General features: G+C 47.5%; 2 protein-coding genes across 2 annotated transcripts in view; one reads left to right on the top strand and one right to left on the bottom strand.

Moving 5' to 3' along the window:
- Positions 1–2296, bottom strand: part of COLGALT2 (collagen beta(1-O)galactosyltransferase 2) — a 93395-nt gene extending 91099 nt beyond the window's left edge. Inside the window, exon 1 of the mRNA XM_032772939.2 lies at positions 1838–2296. Within this exon, the coding sequence (XP_032628830.1) occupies positions 1838–2067 (230 nt within the window). The 5' untranslated portion in view covers positions 2068–2296. The remainder of the gene's footprint in view (positions 1–1837) is intronic.
- Positions 2297–10004: 7708 nt separating this feature from the next.
- TSEN15 (tRNA splicing endonuclease subunit 15) overlaps positions 10005–23337 on the top strand; it is a 28022-nt gene continuing 14689 nt past the window's right edge. Inside the window, exons 1-3 of the mRNA XM_032772938.2 lie at positions 10005–10143; positions 12580–12661; positions 14335–14470. Coding sequence (XP_032628829.1) covers positions 10042–10143; positions 12580–12661; positions 14335–14470 — 320 coding nt within the window. The 5' untranslated portion in view covers positions 10005–10041. The remainder of the gene's footprint in view (positions 10144–12579; positions 12662–14334; positions 14471–23337) is intronic.

Below are 23337 nucleotides of genomic sequence, written 5' to 3'. Positions count from 1 at the left end.
CCACCTCTGCAGCTGGTAGCTCTGAGGGTGATTTAAAGGGACCGGGGCTCCCAGCTGCTGCTACCCCAGCCTCAGCCCCGGGTTCTTTACATCCTGATTTAAAGTGCCACCGATTTAAAGGCCCCACCTCTTCCAAGAGGCCACACCTCTTCCGGTTGAGGCCCCTCCCTCTCCTCAGGACTCTGGAGTAAGTCCTTTAAGTTACTTTCACTCCTGCTAATAACTGAAGTACAGCAGTTCAATCGGTATAATAATAGAAATAATATAATAGCAATTTGTCTCTACAAAGACTTTGGTTTTTCGTTTTGGCCTCAGGCCTGAATTTTTGCCTAGGAATCAAGCATTTTCCCCAACAATCAAGCTTGCAGGTAGGCAAAGTTCCATCAAAACCTGCAATTTTGCAACAAAACTGTGGTTTCAGTCAAAGTTTTTCTTGGCTGTTAAAACATGAACTGTAATTCCTGCTTCGCTTTATGTGCCTTGCCCTGCCCTCCCAAACACCTCATTGCCTATCTACCTCCAGTGTGTTCATGGCCTTTATAGCCAATATAACATTCCATAGACTGAGATTCCATAGATCCTTTATAGCCTCCGGAGAGGCTAGTGGACATCTGCTCCTGGTTTAATATATCAAGCCATGTGGGGAGGTTGCAGAGAAGGAGATTAATTTTGGAGCCCTTCCCTCTTAACATGGATGGGGCGGAGTTACCCCGAGAGTCTGAGCCACGCTGTCAGCTCCTTCCAAGAAATCCCTTTCTCCATAGGAAGCAGTAGCTCCAGGGAAAGTTTACAGCTAAGAACACAAAGGGTTAGGCAAAGCTTTGCTCTCGTCCTGAGCCCAACCACTGCAGTAGGGAAAGACCCTCATTTCCAGTAGAACAGCTAGGGCTAGGAAATCAGAGCACAGAAAAGGATCACAGAGAAGCCCCTGGCTGATACCTCTTGCCTGAAGAGGTGCAGTGCCTCTTGCTCAGTGTATCAGGAATCCTGAAATGCAGGGAGCCCTCACATGTTCAGCAAGACAAAGACACTTTGCCCTAGATCAGTGGTTTTCAACCTGTGGTCCCTGAACCCCTGGGTCTCTGCACACTATGGCTAAGACTTCCAAAGGGGGCTGCACCTCCATTTGAAATATTGTAGAGGCCTGCAAATGAAAAAAGCTTGAAAATCACTGCCCTCAATCCCTGCAGCACTGAAGGCAGCAGGTTACTAGTTCCCTTGCTTTATTATCATTATGCTCCTGGCTTCTGCACTCCCACCCCCACCTGCACCCCCTCCCGACCTCTGCACTGCCCTCCTTAATCTACACCCCTCCTGACCTCTGCACTGCCCCCTCTACTGACCTCTGCACTGTCCTGTGACCTGCACCCCTCCTGACCTCTGCACTGCCCCCCTTTACCTGCACCCCTAATTCAGCCTGTGCACTGCCAACCTCTTCCCCCTTAACCTCTTAGCACACACCCTCCCGATCTCTCCACTGCCCCCCTTAATCTGCCACTTTTACTGACCTCTGCCCTGTCTTGTGACCTGCACTCCTCCTGACCTCTGCACTGCCCCCCTTAACTTACACCCCTCCAACCCGCACCCCCTCCTAGGCTCTGTCCTGCCCCCCCCCCAACCTGCACCCCTTCCCTCCTAGCCTCTGCACTACTTCCTCCTTTCGCTGCCATCCGGATCTCTCCCCCCTGCACTGGCCAGACAGATGCTGCCTGTTCCTGAGGGCAGCTGCCCAGAAACTTTTCCCCCGCACAAAGCAGCGCGTCCTCCGCTCTGCTCCCGCTGCCCCGGGCCAGGGACATCGCCCCCCCACCCCCGCCGCCCCGGCCGCGCGCCTTACCAGATGGCCAGCCGGCTCTTGGGGTAGCGCAGCCGCTCGAGGCCGCCGAGGCAGTGGGGCAGCGCGTGGGCAGCGTTCCTGGCGAGGATGGCGATGAAGACGGTGGGCTTCTGCAGAGGCGACTCCGGCAAAGGGGCCGAGCCCTCGGGCGGCTCCGCGGGAAAGCCGGCCCCGCTCCTGGCCCCCAGCAAGCAGCACAGCAGCAGCCGGAGCGCGGGCAGCGCAGCCATGTTCCGGAGCGTGAAGTGCCGGGAGAAGCCGCCAGCCTGCAGGCAGCTGAGCCTCGCTACTGGGAGCTGGCGGGGGACTGCACGGCAGGTCCTCGCGGTGGGCAGGCTGAACGGGATGGAGAGGGGGCTGGGGCTGCACACGCGACACGCCCGTGTGCTCACCTCCCTCTGGTTCCAGCCGTCCCGGGTCGAGCAGCCCAGCCCAGCCCAGCGCCTCTGAGCAACTCAACCCTCCTTTTTCTGTGCTGGGTCCCCTCCGCTCCCCCTCGGGCTCAAGAACAACCCCACCCAGCAGCTTCCCAAGCGAGTCGTGAATATTTGTACCAAGCCCCGAAATCTACTCGCCCGGGGTTACCATGACAATTAGGACAAAATCGAATTGTTTATGAGCCAGTCCAAACAAGAAAAGAAACCAAAGCCCCCTGAGCTGGAAAAACAGAAGTTTGCAAGGCTGTCATCAAGTGCCCGATCCCCATGTTTCTTGTGCACCCAAAAGTCATGACGACTTCAGAGAAAGGACTGGGTGCAAAGGAGTGTTTGTTTGTATCCAGCCTTTATACTTAACCATTGTTATTTTATAACTGCACTCTGTGTTTTATAAGGTAGGCTCCCCTTCCACACAATTTAAATCCCACTGAAGTGCTTTGCAGAGTTTGGGCCTGTGGCATGGCAAAGGCCAAGAGATCAGTTTAACAAAGGAAACACCAACCCAACCATTTAAACATTTAAAAGAAACGTTTTGCACCTTTCATCCCAAAGAACCTTACACAATTAAAACAGAGACACAGGGATCTCTTCCTCCTGGAGGAGAGTGGACAGGACGGCCTGCTCTGACTCCACGTCTTCCACCTCCAGGCCCTCAGAGGCTCCTTTATGGTGCTGGTAGTTGGGTGTGGAGTGCACTGATGCATACCTTCCTCTGCTGCCTCCAATGTGATCGACAACTCTTCTATCTCAATCCAAGAGGTCTCCTCCGAGACCTCTCTGAGATGCCAGTCTTTTCAGGTCTTTTCTATTCAGGACCTGGCAGCTAGTCTCAGTGACCAGGTCTACAGCAGCCACCCAGGGGGAGGACTTCCTTGCAGAACCTATGCAACACAACCTCCATTTTGATGTGCAGGTGGCAGAGTCCCTCTCAGTGTGCCAGAGATTGGTCCTGGTTGGTACCACCAGGATCTGAGACCTCCTGGACTACGATCAGAAGGACTGGATGGATCCCCTGGCACTCAGCTGGCACATGGGGCTCTCTACTCCTCATTTCCCTCATCATATAGTCCCCCATCATATACTTCAGGAGGTGATGGCAGCCTTACCACCCACCTCCAGGCTTTCCTGAAGTGGATCCTTGGGAGGGTGCTCCCCGCCCTTCCCTCACTCCTGACCCTCCAGAGTTTACCTTCAGGCCTCTGCCCAGTGAGCCTTCCTGCCCATTCCCTATGCACCACCTGAGCCATCTGCGTGACATGCAGCTGGTCCATCTCTGAACCATACCTAGGAAACAGCTATACATGCTCCACACCTTTCACTTCCTTACCCTTGTATCCCATCCTGACACCAAGTGGTGGGACCTCCTACTACCCATGGAGGGCAAGGAACCCCAGTGGGCCAATCCATATTCCACCCTGGTCCCATGGCGCACTGGGGATATTTTCTGGCAGCTCCTTCATGGAGTAGTAAGCACGGGCGTCTACTCAGAGCAGTTCACCACCTCCACCAACACCTGCTCCTTCCGTGGCGAGAGGGAGACTGTGGCACACACCGACATCAAATGCACTATGTTGCAGCCCCTTTTCTGGCTCCTCCAGAACCTTCTTCTTAAGTTCTGGCTGCACTTTTCCCTGCACTTCCTGATCTATGCACACCCCATTAGTGGTCCCACAAAGTCATGAGACCTCCTCACCAACCTCTTCCTGGTGCGGGCCCAGGTGGCTGTCCACCATACCAGGAGGAGGAAGCTGGACAGGGAGGCGCTCTGCAACTGTGAGGCCTACTTCTGATTCTCCCTTAAGTCAAATCTCTGGGCAGAGTTCCTCTGGACTTTTGCACTGGCTCCCTGGATGCCTTTGAGGAGCAGGGGGCACTGTTCGTGGTTCTCTACTCTCTGTCCTCCTCTGGATCCCTGCTTTTGACACTCTTGTCCCTGATTTTTCCTTTGTTGTCCCCCCATAATCTTTTGTTGCCTGAGTCCAGTGGCTGGAGGTGGGGGGTGGGGGAGGCTTAGAAGTGGGTGGGCATGCGCCTGCCTATCACCAGGGCCTCAACAGGTACATAGGGTTCTCTTACTCCACGTACCTGTGCTGTCTCCAGGATAGAAGGCAGTAGCTGATTCACATTCCACAGCCATTCTTCATAGCAACTGAGGAAAGGATGTTATTTTGCACTTTTGTACAAAGTGTTTTACAAATAAATGTCTCAGGATATCCAGATAAAATCAGCTAATATACTGTATCTAAAACAAACTGCAGGAGGAAATTTAGATAAGCAGAACGCAATTATCCAAATTGGAAATTATCTAAGATGCTAAAATATTCACTGCATTTCATTAACTCACCCTCTCCAGAAATATTCCAATGAATGGCCCTGAAAGGACCATCAATGCAACAGATTACAGTTTAACACCACCACCACACAATACCCACTGTAACAATTTATATCTGGGGACCATGATCTTAATAGGAGCCTATGCCCAGATCCACAAAGATATCTAGGCTCCTAAACAGAAGCAGCCTAAACAATTTTGTGGATCTGAGAGACAAGGTAGCTGAAGTAATATCTATTTTTGGCCCAACTTCTCTTGGTGAGAGAGACAAGCCTTTGATCTTACATGGAGCTCTTCAGGTCAGGGAAAGATACTCAAAGTGTGACAGCTAAATACAAGATTGAAAAGATAGTTTAGCGTAAGTAGTTAGCATGTACTCTAAGGGACACCCACGGTGAAGTTGAGCATTAACACCCCTATAGTCATCGGACTGAAAGCGGGGGGAGAGGGGGTTTACTGGGTTCCAGACTGTTGTAATAAACCATAAATCCAGCGTCTTTATTAAGACTGATTTTTAGTAAAGTTATGGATTTAAGATCCCAGGCTTGTCTTTTGAAAGTGTTGGGCAGGCTTCCTTTGAGGATGAAGACTGATAATTTGGTTATGAAGTGACTGCTTTGTGAAGGGTGTTCACTCACAGGTGCTAGAGCATTTTTGTCTTTTATCATTTTCCTGTGTGTGTTCATTCAAGAGTTTACTGTGTGAGATTGTGGATCTGGGCCCATTGTACTCACAGCTCCCACAGAAATGAATAGACATTACAGGTACTAAGCCCTTCTCAAGATAAAGACTTGAGCACCTGGTGTTCCCTCCTGCTCCGCTGAGTGAGGGGAATCTTGACTCTGCCCACTTAACACAGAGCCAGCACTGCTGAGCTAATGCAGAGTGGGCCCCATAGTAAAAGAGATTACTCTCTCAAGAGGAAATAGAGAGCAGGGGAAAAGAAACACAATTCCTTCCTTGGGCAGCACAGCCCCTCCCCAGCACAGAGCTAAATGTAAAGGGACAATCTAGCTCTAAACCTATTTCATTTAATTCACTCTGGGATGTTTTCAAAAGGTTGAGCATGGCTTTAGCTACACAACACAATGACTTTAACAAAAGCAACGTGTGGTTTGAACACTTTACATTACTTGCTTCTTCATGTTTTGTTAATGGCATCAAAGGCCCTTTTGGAACAGGAGTTACTATTCCGAATCAGACTGTCTAGCAAAGTATCCTGCCATGAGCAGCATCTGATGCTTTCAAGGAAGGCAGCTCCTCTTCAATACCTCCCACAACCCCGCCAACTACACACACACACACACCCACACACACCCCTGTGCAGGACCGGTGCTAGCGTTTTGAGCGCCCTAGGCAGACGGCAATTTCACCGCCCCGCGTGCTGGTCCCGCGGCTCCGGTGGAGCTGCCGCAGTGGTGCCTGCACAGGGTCCGGTGCTCTGTGGCTCCGGTGGAGCTGCTGCAGTCATGCCTGCGGGCGGTCCACCGGAGCCGCGCAAGCAGCCGACCGTCCGCAGGCATGACTGTGGCAGCTCCATCCGAGCCGTGGACCAGCGGACCGCCCGCAGGCACCACTGCGGCAGCTCCATGGGAGCTGCCTGCCGCCCCCTCCGGCGGCGCCCTGACCCAGGGGACACCCTGGGCTGCCGGCTGCTGCCAGCAGCCCAGACTCCCTCTCTGTTCTAGCAGCAGGGCTGCTCAACCATTTTAAAAAAAATTTGGAGGTGCTTTTTGGTGCCCCCAAATCTTGGCGCCCTAGGCAACCGCCTAGTCCGCCTAAATGGTTGCACCGACCCTGCCCCCGTGCTCTGTTGGTAAATTCCCTCCTAAGCATGAGGTGTGTTTATCAGTGTATAGTAACGGTATGACACAGGAGTCAGACAACTTCATTTCCTACTCCCAATAACATGGGTCAGGGTTACAAAAGGTCAGATTTCTGATACATGGCAGGAGGCAGCAGCTACTGTTACAACTCATATAATTGTTTTTTTTATAGCGGTCAAAAATATCCCATTGCTTTTTAAAATCCAGCCAGTGCCTTTGACTCAAGGACCAATTGTGCTGTAATAGGACTATTAGTCACTCCAAGGGTTGAGGTACTAGCCTGCCTGTGTAAGCAGGTTTAAAACAGGCTGGAAAAATTGACTATTCTGGCTGGGAGGAAGCAACACACCGATTTTCCTTTGGCCATAGGTGGGGCCAGCTCCACGGTTTTTGCTGCCCCAAGCGGTGGAGGGGGGGTAGGGGGGAAGCCACAATCACGATCATGATCAGTGGCAGCTCCACTGCGCCTTGTCATTGGCCGCCTCAGGCACCTGCTTGCTGCGCTGGTGCCTGGGTGCCTGGAGCCAGCCCTGGCCTTAGGTCCCAAGGAAATAAAACAAATGCAGGCATCTTTCTTGAGTCCACTCCAGGTGTCCATACCAAACAGACAGGAACAGTTTGACTATGGGTACTCTCTTTGGCAGTACCATAGTCTCCATTAGTTCAGGCAGGCAGCAAATTCCCCCAGATACCTATTTAGGTGTGCTGTTCCCTGGATCAGCTGGAGAGCAGCTTCCTTCACCTGCTAGGAACATACCACCCACAGGCCTTGGAAGCCTCTACTTTCTTCTATTTTTTCCATACCTAGGAGGCACAGCTGTCCATTCCTCTGTCCAGGAGCCAAACAAGCCACAGCTGCCATCTCTTCCCTCCAGGTCTGGTAGCCCTTTGAAAACCAGCCAACTCTTTTGTGCCCACTGAAAGGATTTAGCCCCTTCATTGGTCACAAGGGAATAACATGTATATGCCCTATCAAAGTTACACTTCTTAGACAGGCAAAGCTTCTGAAAATTGCCAGAATTAGAGAAGCAGGATTGGTCCCTCAGTGACCTCCTGCACCAGTGCACACTGATTAAATGCTGAATAAATAGAGATGTCCTTTTATTTATCCTTCACCAATGGACCCAGCTGTTACTATATCATCATAACAGGATAAGAGAAGGGACTGTTCAATTTTCCTTTATGCTCGGCCTAAGTCTGAATACCTCAGTCAAGTCCCCTCTTGTTCTCTTTCCCAGGCTAACTAATTCCAGTCTGTGCCTTCCCTCTAAACATTTTAAATGCCTGTCTCTGGTCGTTTTCACTCTCTGCCACATCTTTCTTGAGGTAGGTTAACTAAAACTGGGCACAATGCCCCAGAAGGGGATATTTAATTGTTTCATTTATGTCATTGTCATTTGTTCTTTATTATTCTCTTAATGCACAAACTATATATTTGTTTTTTATGCTGCTGCATACTGAGCAGACACCAGCACCAAGCTATGCTTTTAATGCCTCCTAACCAGGGATGGATTAGTTGGGGCCAGAGTTTGAAATTCTACAAGCCAAGTGCCAAGCAAGGAGCTGCCAACTTTTGCAAAAGGAAATCTGGAGTGCATTGGACTGTAGAAGCTCCATTCACATAGAGAATCAGTGAGAATTACATAGATTATACAAACTTTAAATAAATTAATAAAATATATCAAATTGCCTTTATTCAGATCCTTCCTTTCTCATCCTCCCCTCGCTTTACATTTTCTATCCATATAGTCTCTCTTTCCCAGTGATGTTTTCATTCTAATTGTTATTATGAACATTGTCAAAGTTTTGTCTTTACTTATTTTCTCTTTTCATCTTACCAACTCTTCTGCCATCATCCTCTCTCAATTTAGCCCCTCTTCCTCTTTTTTTCCTTCAGCATTTCTTCTCCGGTTCACTTTCACCTCCTTGCTTTTGCTTTTTTTCCTTTCTTCCCCTTTTGTTTCTTTTTATTTCTTCCCCTCCTTTCTGTGTCATTGCTTCTCTCTCATTTACTTCCTCCTTTACCTTGAATTTCTCTACCTCCTTCCCTCAACCACCATCCTCCTCCATTCGCCACTTCCCTTCATCACCACTCCTTCCATACACCCTTAAGTCCCATACTACTTTACATGACCGTAGTGAAAAATGATTGGTGAATATTTGTATGGCAACTGAACATGTAAAACACTATTATATAACTAGTATTATATAGACCCTCCCTCCATTCCCCTCATCCCTTCCTCCATCTCCTTCTCCCTCTCAATTCCTCTAATCTTCCTCTTCCCACCTATCCATAGTGGTGTTTGCTTGCTGCATTTCATGGTATGTCATGCCTTTCTCTCTTGGTTTGTGGCATTTATTTAATGTCACCCACAGTTTATTTGTGTGGTAAGCACTGCAATGAGGTGGGACAGAAAGGGAATAGACCAGGGATGGGCAAACCACGGCCCGCAGGACAGACCCAGCCTGTCAGGGATTTGTATCTGGCCTGCGGGATTGCCTTTCCCGTGGCACTGTGGGCCCCATGCCCCTCCAAGAAGTGGTGGGCAACACATCCTTCTTGCCCCTGGGGGGACAGAGAGCTCTGTGCAGTGCCTTCACCTGCAGGCACCAACTCCTGCAGCTCCTATTGGCCAGGAACAGGGAACCGTGGCCAATGAGAGCTTCAGGAGAGGTACCCATAGGCAAGGGCAGCATGCAGAACCCTCTACCCCCTTCTCACACAGGGACCACAGGGATGTGATGCTGGCCACTTCTAGGAGAGGTGTGGCGCAGGGCCAGGGTAGGCAGGGAGCCTGTCTTAGCCCTGCTGTGCACCACTGCCACCCCAGAGCCGCTCCAGGTAAGCAGCATGGGGCTGGAGACTGCACCCCAACCTCCTGCCCTGAGACCCCTGCCACACCCCGCACCCCTTCTGCACTCCAACCCCCTGCCCTGAGCCCCCTGCCACACTGAAACCGCCTGTCCTGAACCCACAACCCCCTGCCGCACCCCAACCCCCTGCCCTGAGCCCCTTCCGGCACACCTCACCCCCTGCTGCATCCCGCACTCCCTCCCGCACCTGACCCCACATTCATGGAGCTGAATGCAATTTCCCCACCCAGATGTGGCCCTTAGGCCAAAATGTTTGCCCACCCCTGGGATAGACATTGGGATGGAGAGAGAGGAAGAGGTGGGTGGCTAAAGGGGCGGGTGGGAGAGGGATGGGTGGACAGGGAGAGATGCAGAGAGTGACAGCTCCAGTGGGACAGGGCAATTTAAGGTTGGCAATTTTGGTAGGACAGATTCCTGGAGCTTTCATCACATGACATAAGCTTTAATTAAAGATTAATTTTTAATTTCTGGAGACCCCAGGACAAACCTGGAGGGTTGGCAACCCTAGGGAAGCTGCACACCTGGTTCCAGAACTGGCATCCGGGTGCAGTGTGTCCTGAGCCTGCCTGGCTCACAGGCTCCACAGGAGCAGCTGGGCACGGTGGGGACACGGCCGCGGAGCAGGGGGTCTGCAGCAACCAAGGCGGAACTATAGCGCGCGCTGGCTTGTCCCCGGCCGGAGCACTTACTGCAGTGCTCCGCCCGGAGCGAAGCCGCGCTGCACGCGGGAGCCGCATGGACGAGCCAGGGTGCGCGGCTCCGGGCACTCCCCGGAGCGGGCGGGAGCCGGAGGCCCGGGGGTCGCCCTGCGGCAACTGGATGGCGACTCACCCTAAGGTAGGTGGGGGTCGGGCTGCTCCCTGCGGCCCGGGGCAGGAGCGGGCCCCGCTGTCGAGCTGGGCTTGGGGTGTCCGGGTCCCGCCGCGGTGGGGCCCACACAAGCCCCCCGCCCAACTGGGTGGCTCGGCGGGGCTGCATGGACCGGGCCCCCGCTTGAGTGAGAGCGGAGCTGTCCGGACTGGGGGCTGGCAGCGGGATCCCGCGTGTCCGAGCAGACCGAGATCCAGGCTCCCTCCTCCTCCTCGGTAACTGAGTTACTGGGGTCACAGTTGCGTGTTTATGGTTTGACAGGTGAGGTCTATAGCCAGGACAATTCTGACAATGCAGAATAAAATAAGACATCTTGGCTTATTTAAATGACACCTTTAGCGTGAACCTTGTCTCACATGTACCTATTAATCTGTCTTAGGCTGCTGAAAGCCTTATTTGAAAAGAAGATTGAATAGAGGGTTTCTGCAAATTTCCCAAGAAGTTTTGCTTGAATTCTTGAAGGAATCTTTCAAGCTGACAAATTCGATCTCAGTGCCCTATGGTAGCTTTTCACCATTAATCTTTTTTCTCAGCCTCACCATTGAAACAAACACATCCAGGAAATAAACAAAAAACAACTTGTGAGCTACTTTCCTTTAGGGAGGAAGGAGGAAAGGAGTACTCAACTGCAATAATATGTCAAACTGAGCATTAAGATCAAAACCTAGAGCAGGGTGGCCACATTTGGGAATAGAAATTGTATGGCAGGCCATGAATGCTCACAAAATTGGGGTTGGGGTGTGAGGGCTCTGGTTGGGGATGGGGGCCCTGGGCTGGGGCCAGAAATTAGGGGTGCGGGAAGGTGCTCTGGATGCAGCGGAGGTGGGAGTGTGGACTCTGGGGTGGGGCTGGGGATGAGTTTGGGGTGTAGGAGGGTGCTCTGGGCTGGAACCAAGGGGTTTCGAGGGCAGGAGGGGGCTCAGGGTTGGAGCATGTGGGGAGGTTCAGGAGTGCAGGCTCTGGGCGGTGCTTACCTCAAGCTGCTCCCGGAAGCAGCAGCATGTCCCCGCTCTGGCTCCTACGTGGAGGTGCGGCCAGGTGGCTCTGCACTGCTCCTGCAGCTCCCATTGGCTGCAGTTTATGGCCAAGGAAGCTGCGGGGGCAGCGCTTGGGGCGGTGGTAGTGTGCAGAGCTGGAGTCCCCTGGCTGCCCCTACACATAGGAGCTGGAGGGGGGCCATGCCACTGCTTCCAGGAGCTGTGTGGAGTGGCCTCTGACCCTGCTTCCCTGCTGGAGCACAATAAACCCCAGCAGGAGCTCAAGGAGGGCCGGATTTTGCGCGGACTGTAGTTTGCCTACCCTGACCTAGAGTCTAGACAGACAAACAGAGATGATAGCATGACTAGGTAGACAGAGCGATTTTATGCTCCCCTTGTCTGATCTGCTTTCATTACTTATTTGTGTATTATTAATTTGAATAGAGTTTCACAGGAAACTGTTTAAAAGAGCATAATTTCTGCCCTAAAAAGCACTGATTGTAAATTCCTTAGGACGCTAACATTTGTAGTCTTGGATGTCTGTAAAGCACCATAGGCCCTATGCACACCAACAGAGCTATATAAATAATGAGTCTCCTGTTACTATTACTCCTCCTTGGAATAGTCAAAACTGTTAAGTCTCTTTGTTGGAAGAGGAACTTAATGGATTAATATGATTTTAATATAATAAACTTCTTAAGAGTTTATCATATGGAGAGACCTTATCTTACATTTTATAATCAGAGCTGTTGAGGAGTATTAGCATGTTATTTACTCCTTCATGTAACATAAGAACCAGGGTCTCCCAGTGAAATTAATAGGCAGCAGGTTTAAATAAACATAAGAAAGTATTTTTTTGTACAGCCTGCACAGGGAATGTTCTGAAGGTCAGAAGTATAACTGGATTCAAAAAAGAATGAGAGAAATTCTTGGAGGATAGGGCCATTAAAGAGAAGATAGTTGGGGATGCATCCCTATGCTTTGGGTGTCCCTAAACCTCTGACAGCTGAGACTGGACAATAGGGGATGAATCACTCAATAATTGTCCTGCTGAAGCATATGGCACTGGCCACTGTCAGAAAACAGGATACTGGGCCAGATGGACCATTGGTCTGACCCAGTATGTCCATGTTTATGTACTGTAGCAGAAACAGATGAAACTCAGAATCTTTCTCCACAAAAACAGCTCTGTTCCAGAAACAGTCAAGATTATTTTAATACCTTTATATCTGGGCCAAGTGGAAATATAACTTTAAAATATTTTAAGAAGTCAGTATATTTATTGGTATTTAATCTTTCTGAATCTTAGTAGCAGTTCTTTAAACAGGCTCCATACTTTCTCATGCTCTTTTGAAAGGTTTTATGTATCTGTACCAATTTGGCTTCTGCTCTGCATTCTTTGATTGCTCTTACATGTTGATTTCAGCTCACGGAGATGATGTCTTTGGACGTGGCTGACAGCACTCAAGTATATGCTGCGTTCTTAGTTTACTTGGACCTTTTAGAAGGTAAATCAATGAAAGCATTTTTCTTGCAAGGCTGAGCAATCTGGGACATCAAATAAACTAACGCATGTACTCTGATTTTTGAAGACCTATGTGCTAGTAGCACCCATTCCATGCTCTGGGTATCCCAAAATTTAGCACAGTAATCAGCTACACTGAACAAGGTGCGTATGAGTGGGTCACACACAGCCATCAGCTGGGATATTAAGACTATTGCAACTTTTGTTTAAGGCTGGTTGTTTCAGGTATTGAGGAAAATGGCCCATGAGTTTGTACAGACCTGCCGTCATTAATTATATCCCTCCAAAGCAAATGATTGATCATTGTTTGAGTGAATGCTATTGTATTAATGCAATTACAGCAGTCCTGAATAAACATTTTTTAGCTTTATTTCCCTGCCTGAAGGGATTGAGGTGTGCAGTGTTATCAGTATTCTGTTATCAGCCACTTTCTCAGTATCTTAATATTTTTCACATTTGGGTTGATACCAGGTTAAAATCTTACATTAAAGAGAACTGTGAAAAGAGATGCATGGATATTTTTGTCTTTGAAAAACAAATACTTGAGTTACACCAGAGGAGGTTCTGGCTCCCATCATAGTACTGCTGAAGTCAGCAGAGCTATGCTGATTTACCCCAGCAGAGCAGTGGTTCTCAGCCAGGGGAATGCATACCCCTGGGGGTACGCAGAGATCTTCTCTGGGGTACATCAGCTCATTTAGATGTTTACCTAATTTTACAACAGGCTACATTAAAAGCACTAGCAAAGTCAGTATAAACTAAAATGTCATACAGACAATGATTTGTTACTGTTCTATATATACTACATCAGCAGTTCTGAAACTGTGGGCAAGTTCGTTTTAATGGAGTTGCCAGGGCCAGTGTTAGACTTGGTGGGGCCCAGGGCAGAAAGCTGAAGCCCAAGACCCACCATGTGCGGCTGAAGCCGAAACCCAAGTTTTTAAGTGAGGTGAAACTTGGGTTATGCAAGACAACTCTGACTCCTGAAAGGGGTACAGTAGCCTGAAAAGGTTGAGAATCACTGCAGCTGAGGACCTGGCCTTTAATCCCCTGTGACTGTTTCATTAAAGAATTGTTCACAAGCTGATAGTTGGCACTTGACTGGGAAAAATTTGCATCATCGGTGCCTGCTACATGGCTGGAGCACCCATGGGGAAAAATTAGTGGGTGCTCTGCACCCACTGGCAGCCAAGCTCCCCTTCCTGCCCCCACCTCACTTGGCCTTCGCCTCCTCCCGAGTGCGTCGCGTCCCCGCTTCTCACCCTAGCTCCCAGTGCTTGCCACCGCAAAACAGCTGTTTCGCAGTGTAACAAGCTCTGGTAGGGGGGAGGAGAGCAGGAATGCGGTGTGCTCAGGGGAAGAGGCAGGACCAGGGCAGGGATTTGGGGAAGGAGTCCAATGGGGCAGGGAGGGGGTGAAGTTGGGGCAGGGACTTTGGGGAAGGGGTTGGAATGGGTGTGGAGTCAGAGTGAAGCCAGGGGCAGAGAGGGGTTGAGTACCCACCGATGCCAGCAAAAGTTGGCACCTATGCTTTACATAAGGGGAAAAATAAAGACCACAATCAGTTGACTTTCTTCCCAAATGTATACCCTCCTTTATGATGCAACCAGAGAGAGACTTGTGTGTTGTGCTTTGATCCCTCTCTTTTATTTTCAGGTAAAAACTGGTATAATGTGACATGCGTTGGACTAGCAGAACTCCAGCTTGTTTGTCTCCATGGACGTGAGAGAGAAGCTGAGAATTTACAGGTTGTGGTGCCAACACCTGTCCACATGTCATTCACTCATCAGAGGTGAGCAAGTGATCTCACAGTATTTGGTGCTGAATTACCAGAAAGAAAAAAAGAGGATGTAAATATTAATAGGGCAGCTGATAACTCCTATAAAGCTTTAGAAAAACATTCTCTGCCAAACAAAAAGATGACCCCCCAAAAAAAGAAAGTGGGGGGGGGGGCAGAGGAAAAACAAATTTGAACACGAGCTGAGTTATTTATAGTATTAGGAACATTATGAGGCTGGGATTTTTTTCCTTTAGCCTGATCAGTTTCTATTGCCTTTTCCTCCCTTGAAATCATAACCCTGCAATGTAACGATTTCAACAGCAATTGGCTGTGTGTCTATTCAAAAAATATTTTGTACTGTTTTAGACCTATCTGAAGTATTCATGGTGATCACCATGGAGTTTACATGGATAATTCTTTTGAAGTACCTTGAAGATGATGAAAAATGCTTTTTGTTAGTTATTGAATCACAGAAATGGACTCTGTATTTTTTTAAAATTTAAATATAATCCTGCCCACTGTCTATCTGAAAATGTGCTTCTGCGAGCTGACAACAGTTATATATAACTGCATTTTCAAAGCTATGCTTTTGCATTAGACCCATCTAGGAAAGTGCTCTATAAACCCTTACTTTCACAGCTATACATACAATTTCTTGTGGTGCTCAAGGAAGGAGAAACAAGAAAGATGTGCTTTTCTAACGACATGGGTTTTGTAATGGAAAGTGTTTTCAGGGTTACTTTAAAAAGAAATTCTGTTCAGATCTACCTTTTTTTTTTTTTTTTTTTTTTTTTTTTTACATGTTGGGTGTGTTCTAATGGTTAGGTAAAATGTACAGTATTCTTCCCCATCTGATAATGGCTATCTTCTTTCTCTTCCCTCCCCCCCGTGCTTGATATCCTATCCTATGACACCTCTAAGGAACTGTTTATCTAAGGCCCTGCATGGATACAAAATTAGTATCCGCATCCGATTGCATACATGGTCCATGGGTATAAAGTGGATATCCTCAGATTTGCAGGGTGCTAAATGTCACTTTGGTCATTTATTACCGTGATATCAGGGGAGCTGCTAACAGATCACACAGTTAATTGCATTTGATGTACAGTGAACTTCATTGATATGCATGCTCTGTGAATGTCTTTTTTGGCACATATACATATTCCAGTGATTTTTTTATAGATGACAGACTTGCCTGAAGCAAACAACCTTGCATCCCAATAGTAAATGTGTAATACGTTATCCTGTGGGTATCTCTTCAGCAGCAATAAATCTGTATTATGGCAACTAGTTATGTGGTTGGAAGTTTTCTAATTGTAAAAATAAGATTTTTCAATTACTGTTCAACAAACCAATAATTCAGCTATTACGGATATGGTTTTAAAAAGAAATATCACAAAACGGTATTGTCAGATGGCATGATGCTGCTCTGCTGTATAATCACAAAGCTATTGGAAGAAAAGCTGGGAGACAAAGTATTTGCTACTGTTTGGCTTCTTGTGAAAGTGTTGACCATTTTCTGTGGAGAAGGATTTTTCTCACGGTTTTGGGGTTGGAGACAGACCCAAAATGGATGTGGGTAGTTGGGTAGCAAACTAGGATATTGGCTTCTCTCACTGTAGTTGTTTCTGCGTGCTGCCTCTTGTTTCCTACATGTTAGTGGGTTTCTACTGGAAGTGGAAACCTTTTCCTCCCTGTGGGTGGGCGGGTGCCAGCAATTCTGTGTCCTAACATGTATTTTATTGCAAGGAGATACAGCACAACATTTGTAACCCATCTTTGTATCCCATCAGACTTTTCATTCATGGACTCTCTGAATTCGTTTGTACTGTGGTGGCACTGTTTGCTCCGTTTCTGGCATCAGCATGGATGAATCTTTTACTGAAAAGATGGTTGACTGTTAGAGTCAATGCATTACATTGATTGAAAGTACAGTTTGTGACCAGCTTTTGCTATTGAGTAAATATATAGAGTACTTTGTCACTAAAATATGTTCTGGGTGAATACAGTTCTCCACTTACAGATGACTCCATTAAAGCCGTGCATATGCCTGTCCCTAATGCTGGTTTAATAGCCGTTGCTGATATCTGGCAGGAGAATGGTATGGATACACAGCAATGATGATTGTGAAGCTTGGTTGAGGTGGTGGAGTCAGAGGGTGGAAAAGGGAGGGATATTTCCCAAGGTATGCCTTGCTGCTCAATGATCAACTAGCACTCGGCTGAGCCTTCAAGGGTTAACACATTGTTAACATAGCCTCACACTCCACAAGGCAGCACAAATGGAGGGAGGGGAGAGAGCAAGACAGAGACATACACCGTGTGTGAGTGAGAGACGCACACTGCCCCTTTAAGTATGCTGATTCACTCTAAGTACACTGCCCTTCTAAATAGATCAGGAAGCAAAACAATAAAGTGAATTGTAGGGCTGGTTGGAAATGCAGCAGGTTGCAATAATGCTGATCCCTTGTTCTGATTGTCAGTTTAGTGAGCTAATCTTGTCTTGTGTTAGTGTTGAAACCATGGTTTAAATTGTTGATTAAAATGTACTGGCACTATAGCTAACTGAGCCTGGAAATCATAAGCTAAATAAAAAGAAGGTAGCAAATGGCTGATGTTCACTGACTTAATATAAGAATCGGGTCCTGGAGCAGGTAGGAGTTGCTGGAGTGGTGACCTCCCTCTCAAAGCCACTTGAAAAGGTATTTGCCAGTGTCCAAAGCAGCTCTGCATCCGCAGATGTTTAGGCACAGAGCAGCTTCTTTGGCTGACTCAGTCACTGGAGGAGTGAGTCTTTAAAGGAGGAATGTTGAAGGTGCAGTGGGAGTCACTAGCAAAAGAAATAACATGAATGATAAAATTGGATGTTTGGGTTTTTTTAAGCTAAAATTTTGAGCAGCATCTTAAACCTTGTTTTGGGCTTTTGATACTGAATTTTAGAGGACTTCATTTTCTCATGTTATCAAGTTTATGGTGTTAATTGAAATCGTTTCACAAGATAAAGCAATACTCCTTAGAAACAAAGGCCACATTCCTTCAAGGCACTCCAGACAGGTCGACCTTCCTGTAACTGCATGGAACCTAATGACTTACAGAGCTCAGTACTACTCCTGTTGAAGTCAGTGGCAAAACTATTGACTTCGGTGGAAGTGGGATCTAATCAAATTTACTGCATTTCAAAAGCTAATCTTATTACACAAACTGAGAAAGCTGTATTGGAGAGCCTGTTTTTGGCCCTGCTGAATTGAACAGTGATTTGCACAGTAGTAGGAAAGATTAGTCTTGTTTATATATCTGAGAAGAACCTGTGGATTTTAGCCCATGTGGTCCCTTGGCCCTGCCAGGTTCCCTATTTATCACAGATAGACAGCTGTGTCCACCAGCGTACCATGTCTTGAGCGTCTACTTGTCAAATTAAATTTAACATCCCTGTGGCAGAGAAAACACCACAGCGGCCCAACACTGTAGCATTTAATTTCAGAAAGGGGAACTACACAAAAATGAGGTTAGTTTAACAGAAATTAAAAGGTAAAAGTGGAGCAGCAGCCGGAGCCCGGAGCTCTTTAAATCACTGCTGGAGCCCTGCCACTGCTACCCTGATATAACGGGGTTTCACCTATAATGCGGTAGGGATTTTTGGCTCCTGAGGACCGCATTTTATCGGAGTAGAGGTGTATGGCTGTTCTTATTTTCTTAGTGTTCCAGAATTAAGGCCCCAGCCCATTAAATCATTTAAGCACAGATAGTTCGTATGAAGTCAATGAAAATACTGGCATGAGCGTGTTTGCAGGACTGGTGCCTGAATCTTGTGGGTATTGTTAAAAGCTCTGATTTTTTTTCAGACTTTATAGAAAGTCACCTTAAAAAATAACAAACACATCTATAACTGAACAAGCCTTTTATTATTAAAAGTGATTTGTCACTTCCCTTGGTTAACTTTTTACATATAATCTTGGATCATGAAAATCAATGAAGCCTGTTTCACTCTCAGGTTGTTAGTATCGCACTGTTTGGGTTTCAAGCAGAGGAGGGTTTATTTGATTAAACATAACTTTAGGTTTTGACAAATATTTTTTTAAAGTCTTTATTGGTCTTTTGTACAAACAGGCTGTTGACATAAGTTTGGGGGCTAGAAGTGGGTTGATGTCCCTTTTAAACATTTGTCCAATTTGTAATTAGGCAACATGTTTTCTTCTAGTGAGCTGTACCAATTTTTGCTTAGAAACAATAGCGCTATCATTTTTTCTGGTTCACTTTTACCTTGTCAGTGAAATTGAACCGTAATTGTCAGTAGTTCCTCCAGCCACGGGTATCAATCAGTTGCAAATTGCTCAGTTGTAAGATTATTCTTAAAAAGGCATATATTATAACTAAAGCTACTTCAAATATTAAACTGCCTGAAAAAACTGGTAAGTTAGTTAGCATCCAAATAGAAACTTATTTTTAACAAGTCAGTAATTACTATTTATACCACTTTGAACCCATGAACACAAGTCAATTAAGTTGTTTTAGTCTAATACAGTTCGCAGAAGTCTAGTTATTTCTTAGAGGAGGACAGGGAGGTCTCTGAGATCAATTAGTCTTAAATATTAAATATTAAAAGCAGACTTTTAGACTCCTCTGCAGGATCCTGTGCCAAAATAAGGAGAGTGACTTTTTATTGTGTGCAATAAGGACAGTGAATATTTTTATCATGTAAATTTAACCTTCCTCTGTTGCCTCATTTTCCCCAAATTTGAAAGCCAAAGTTGGATCAAGGGCATGGTGCCTGGGACTGGAAGGGCTGACTTTTCATATACTCACTGGCCCAAGGTCTATCCATCTCTCCGGTTTCAGGGCGGTCATCTGGGAGCAGTGTTTGGCGTAATATTTGCTTGCCTGGCTGGATGCTGTGCTGTACTGACTGCAATACTGTAGAGAACTTTTCCATTGGTTGTCGTGAGTAAGGGGACTCTTGTTTCCAGCATAAGTTTGGGTGAAGTGCTGATTTTTGTGTACAGAGACTAACATACATTAATTCTCCAGCCCTGACTTGCCTCTTCACATGCTTGGAGGGGGAGGAAGCTGTTCAGTTTGGTCAAGCTTCTGCTGAATTATTCATCCAGGCGCTATAAAGGATAGATTCAAAACCTTCAGCTTTCATGGCATGGAAAGGTTATGGCTCATTTCAGTTAACTGGAGCCCTATACCATTTATTACAAACTGCTCACAGCACTCAGTGTTTTGTCTTTGCTTTTCAAACATTTTTTGCAAAGAGAATTTAATAGAAATAAAGTTTATCTTCACCTCCCTCTTTGTCTTGTTACAGTGGTTGCCCATGTCCAGATTCCTGTAAGATCTGTCCTGCTCTTTTGAAGATTTCCCTGAATATGGCTTGGGCAGCTAGGCAATTCTTCAGTTGCCTGGAGTCTACTGCTTCTTTCTCTGGCCCTCCCCCTCCAAAAGAGAGAGCATCCACACTCCACCCTGCCTTCCAAACGGACACTGTTAACTTGAAATATAATTAACATTAAATGAGTTTAAAAATAGTCTTAGGCATTATACCTGCCCCTTCTGTTCAGAATCATGCCCATTACTGTGATGTCTATGAATATTCCAAAGTGCATTAAATGAAGAGACTAGTATCTGTTGTGTGATGACATGTGAGCCTCCCCTGCTATTTGTGATTTTACTACCGTGTTTTCCTAGTGTGTAAAAGAGCCACGCGACAGAAATGGTGCTGAATGCGAAGTGCTGTCACATACGCTAGCTGGGGAAATACTTTGTCTAACCTTAGTGATGAGGATTTTGTCTCTTACGTGTAATGACAGTAGGTAAAATATTTTCACACATGTGTGGAATTGAAAAAAAATCAATGGTGTCTCTATTTTGGGTACTTACTGGTTAGAGATCAAAGGACTGGGTTGCAGCCTGAGTGGTGTTTTGGGTAAACCGTTAGGCAGGGGAGTATGGCCTGTGGCTATAATTCATGATTGGGAATTGAGATCTGGGTAGTACTCCTGTGTCTACCATGTAACCTCAGTTGATGGTTCTATGAAATGGAGAGAATATCTACTTCACAGGTGTTTGGGCTTAGTTCAAAGCCCTTTAAGGGTACGTCTGTACTTCAGCCCAAGCTCTGGGACCCTCCCACCTCACAGGATCCTAGAACTTGGGCTGCAACCCAAGCCTGAACATCTACATCACAATTAAACAGCTCCTTAGCCTAAGTCAGCAGTCATGGGTGTATAACTGCAACATAGACATACCCTAAGATCCTCTGGGGTAGGTGGTTTAGAAATGTAAACTGTTAAATGTGGTATTTTGCATAGCAATATCTTCTTCATGATGAAATCCAATTAATCTTGCACAAAGTAGATCGAAAGTATACTTGGATAGGGGGTTTGTGTGCAAATTTAGGGCCTATTTCTGGTCATGCTGACCTCAATAAGAGCAGGTTCTGGTTTGCTGTGAGCATGCAAAGTCACAGGCATGAATTTTAAAAGCAGAGTTCAAGTTACCCTGAAAATTTGGTCCCTTAAATCTAAGTGGGGAAACACCTCTTTTACAAGAAACACTGATGACATTTGGGGGATTATCTTTATTGCTTTGTGGCATTATTTGCATCAGAGTGAATTTTCAGTACATCTTCACTCCTGCCGTGCTTCGCTTTCTCCTAGTTTTTCTGTCTCTGGATTTTTCTCATCCTAGTGCGTCTATTGAAGATGGAGATCTGTTGCTGGTGAAACCCCAAACCTTAGCAGCCTCTGTTCAACATTCAATAACTTTTCTTTATTTTATTTTTTTTTAAAAAGCTTGCAGGATATTTTAGCTCAGCAGACTTCTCACTGTGCTCCCAGCAGCACAAATGCTTGATTGTTCTGTAAGCTCTCTTGGGGCTCCAACTGCCTTTCAGTTTTACTAGGCAGCCACTGGCATGAATCCCTTGGAGGTGGCATGTGTAAGAGTATCTGTTGTCGCTGAACTTCTGGATGAACAGGGCTATTCTGGAGCCTCAGGCACCAAGTTAATTATGTATTGTAGTGCAGGATTTCATTTTGGCAAGATGGGGTAAAACACTGCAATGATTTTGCTATTGTGTATTTGCTTCATTTACAAGACAGCATTCACTAATCTAGTAAGTGGCGTTTATTAGGACAATGCATGCTGCAGAGCAAAACAGAAGTCATGATCTATGATTCTGACTTATTCAAAAACCATCACAGGATGTCCCCATCATGAGTTAAGTGTGGTGTACAAGCCTGATGTTGGAGCTTTTAATGCTGACATGTCAATAGTGACGACAACAACCACCGGCTAAAGTTGCTCATAAAGAGCAAAAAATTCAAACCCCCTCTTACTGCAGGTTAACCACAGCTCTCAGACCTGCGTCTGACGAAGTGGGTATTCACCCACGAAAGCTCACGCTCCAAAACGTCTGTTAGTCTATAAGGTGCCACAGGATTCTCTGCTGCTTTCACAGCTCTCTTGGCTTTGCACTTTTAGGCTACATTTTATTGAAATCTGGTAGTAGATTATATTGGAGAGAGGTGATTGGCTTACAACTTCTGTCAGCCTGTTACGTTAAGTTTAATGAGTTGGAAAAGACGGTTACTCACCTTTGTAACTGTTGTTCTTAAGCCGCCCTTTCAGTTCCTTCTTACCGCCCGTGTCGGTCTGGAACAGTGGAGCGCAGCTTAGCTGACCTCCGCTTCCCTAGCTACTCGTAGTTCTTGTGTAATACAGTTATAATCCTTATACATTTTTTCTAATAGTTAGTTTAATGATACTTAGCGGGGTTCGGGGAGTAGCCCCTTCCCTGCAACCAGTGCCTGAGCCATGCCCTGCTCACCGTTAGTCCGTGCCTGCCAGCCTCCGGCCGCTGCTGACAGGAAATCCACAACGACTCCTGTTTACGGTGCCTGGGGGATCGCAGATAAGTGTCCCATTTGCACGGCGTTTAAGCCGACAACAACAGGAGCGGCACTTTCATTTCCCTCCACCTTCTGCACAAGCGCAGGCTACTTGGCGGACAGAAGCGCCTCCTCGGCACCGGACCCGCGGCACGGCCGTTGCGGCACCGAAGTCGACTCGCACCACTCCATCTTTTCTGAGGTTGAGGAAGCTCAGTGCCGACAGCTCCCCGGCACGCGCCGTGGTTGAGCTCCCTGCTCCTGCTGCTTCCGTGCCAACGGCACCGCAGCCAGGGCTCATCACAGTTGGATCGCCCGGCACCGACACCTGCAGAGACACTGAGGATCCGGCACCCTTGATTCCGGTCCCGCGGGCCGTCGAATCCAGTCCTGGTGCTCCCCGGCACGCGCCGTGGTTGAGCTTCCTGCTCCTGCTGCTTCCGTGCCAACTGCACCTCAGCCAGTGAGCTCATCTGAGTCGGATCGCCGGCACCTGCCCCGGCACCGACAACGCCGGCACCGTCGATCCCGTCCCACAAGGGCTGTGAATCGGTGCCTGGCTGCTCCCCGGCACGCGCCGATGGTTGAGCTTCCTGCTTCCTCTGCTTCTGTGCCATCTGCACCACAGTCAGTGAGCTCATCTGAGTCGGATCGCCCAGCACGCACCTGCCCCTCCTACGCAACGCCGGCACCGTCGATCCCGGTCCCACAAGGGCCGTTGAATCTTGGCTGCCTGGCGCTCCCCGGCATGCGCCGTGGTTGAGTTTTCCTGCTCCTGCTTGCTTCCGTGCCATCTGCACCGCAGCCAGTGAGCTCGTCTATGTCGATTCGCCCGCACCGACTCCTGCCGCGGCACCGGCTATATTGACACCGTCGATCCCGGTCCACAAGGGCCGTCGAATCCGGTGCCTGACTGCTCCCCGGCATGCGCTGTGGTGAACTCTCTCACTGTTGCTCTGCTTCCATGCCAATGGCCACCGAAGCCGGA

Source organism: Chelonoidis abingdonii, chromosome 7 (assembly GCF_003597395.2).
Source record: "Chelonoidis abingdonii isolate Lonesome George chromosome 7, CheloAbing_2.0, whole genome shotgun sequence".
NCBI classification, from domain to species: Eukaryota; Metazoa; Chordata; order Testudines; family Testudinidae; genus Chelonoidis; species Chelonoidis abingdonii.
Note: the sequence above shows the minus strand (reverse complement) of the source record. Positions and strands in the feature narration are given on the sequence as shown.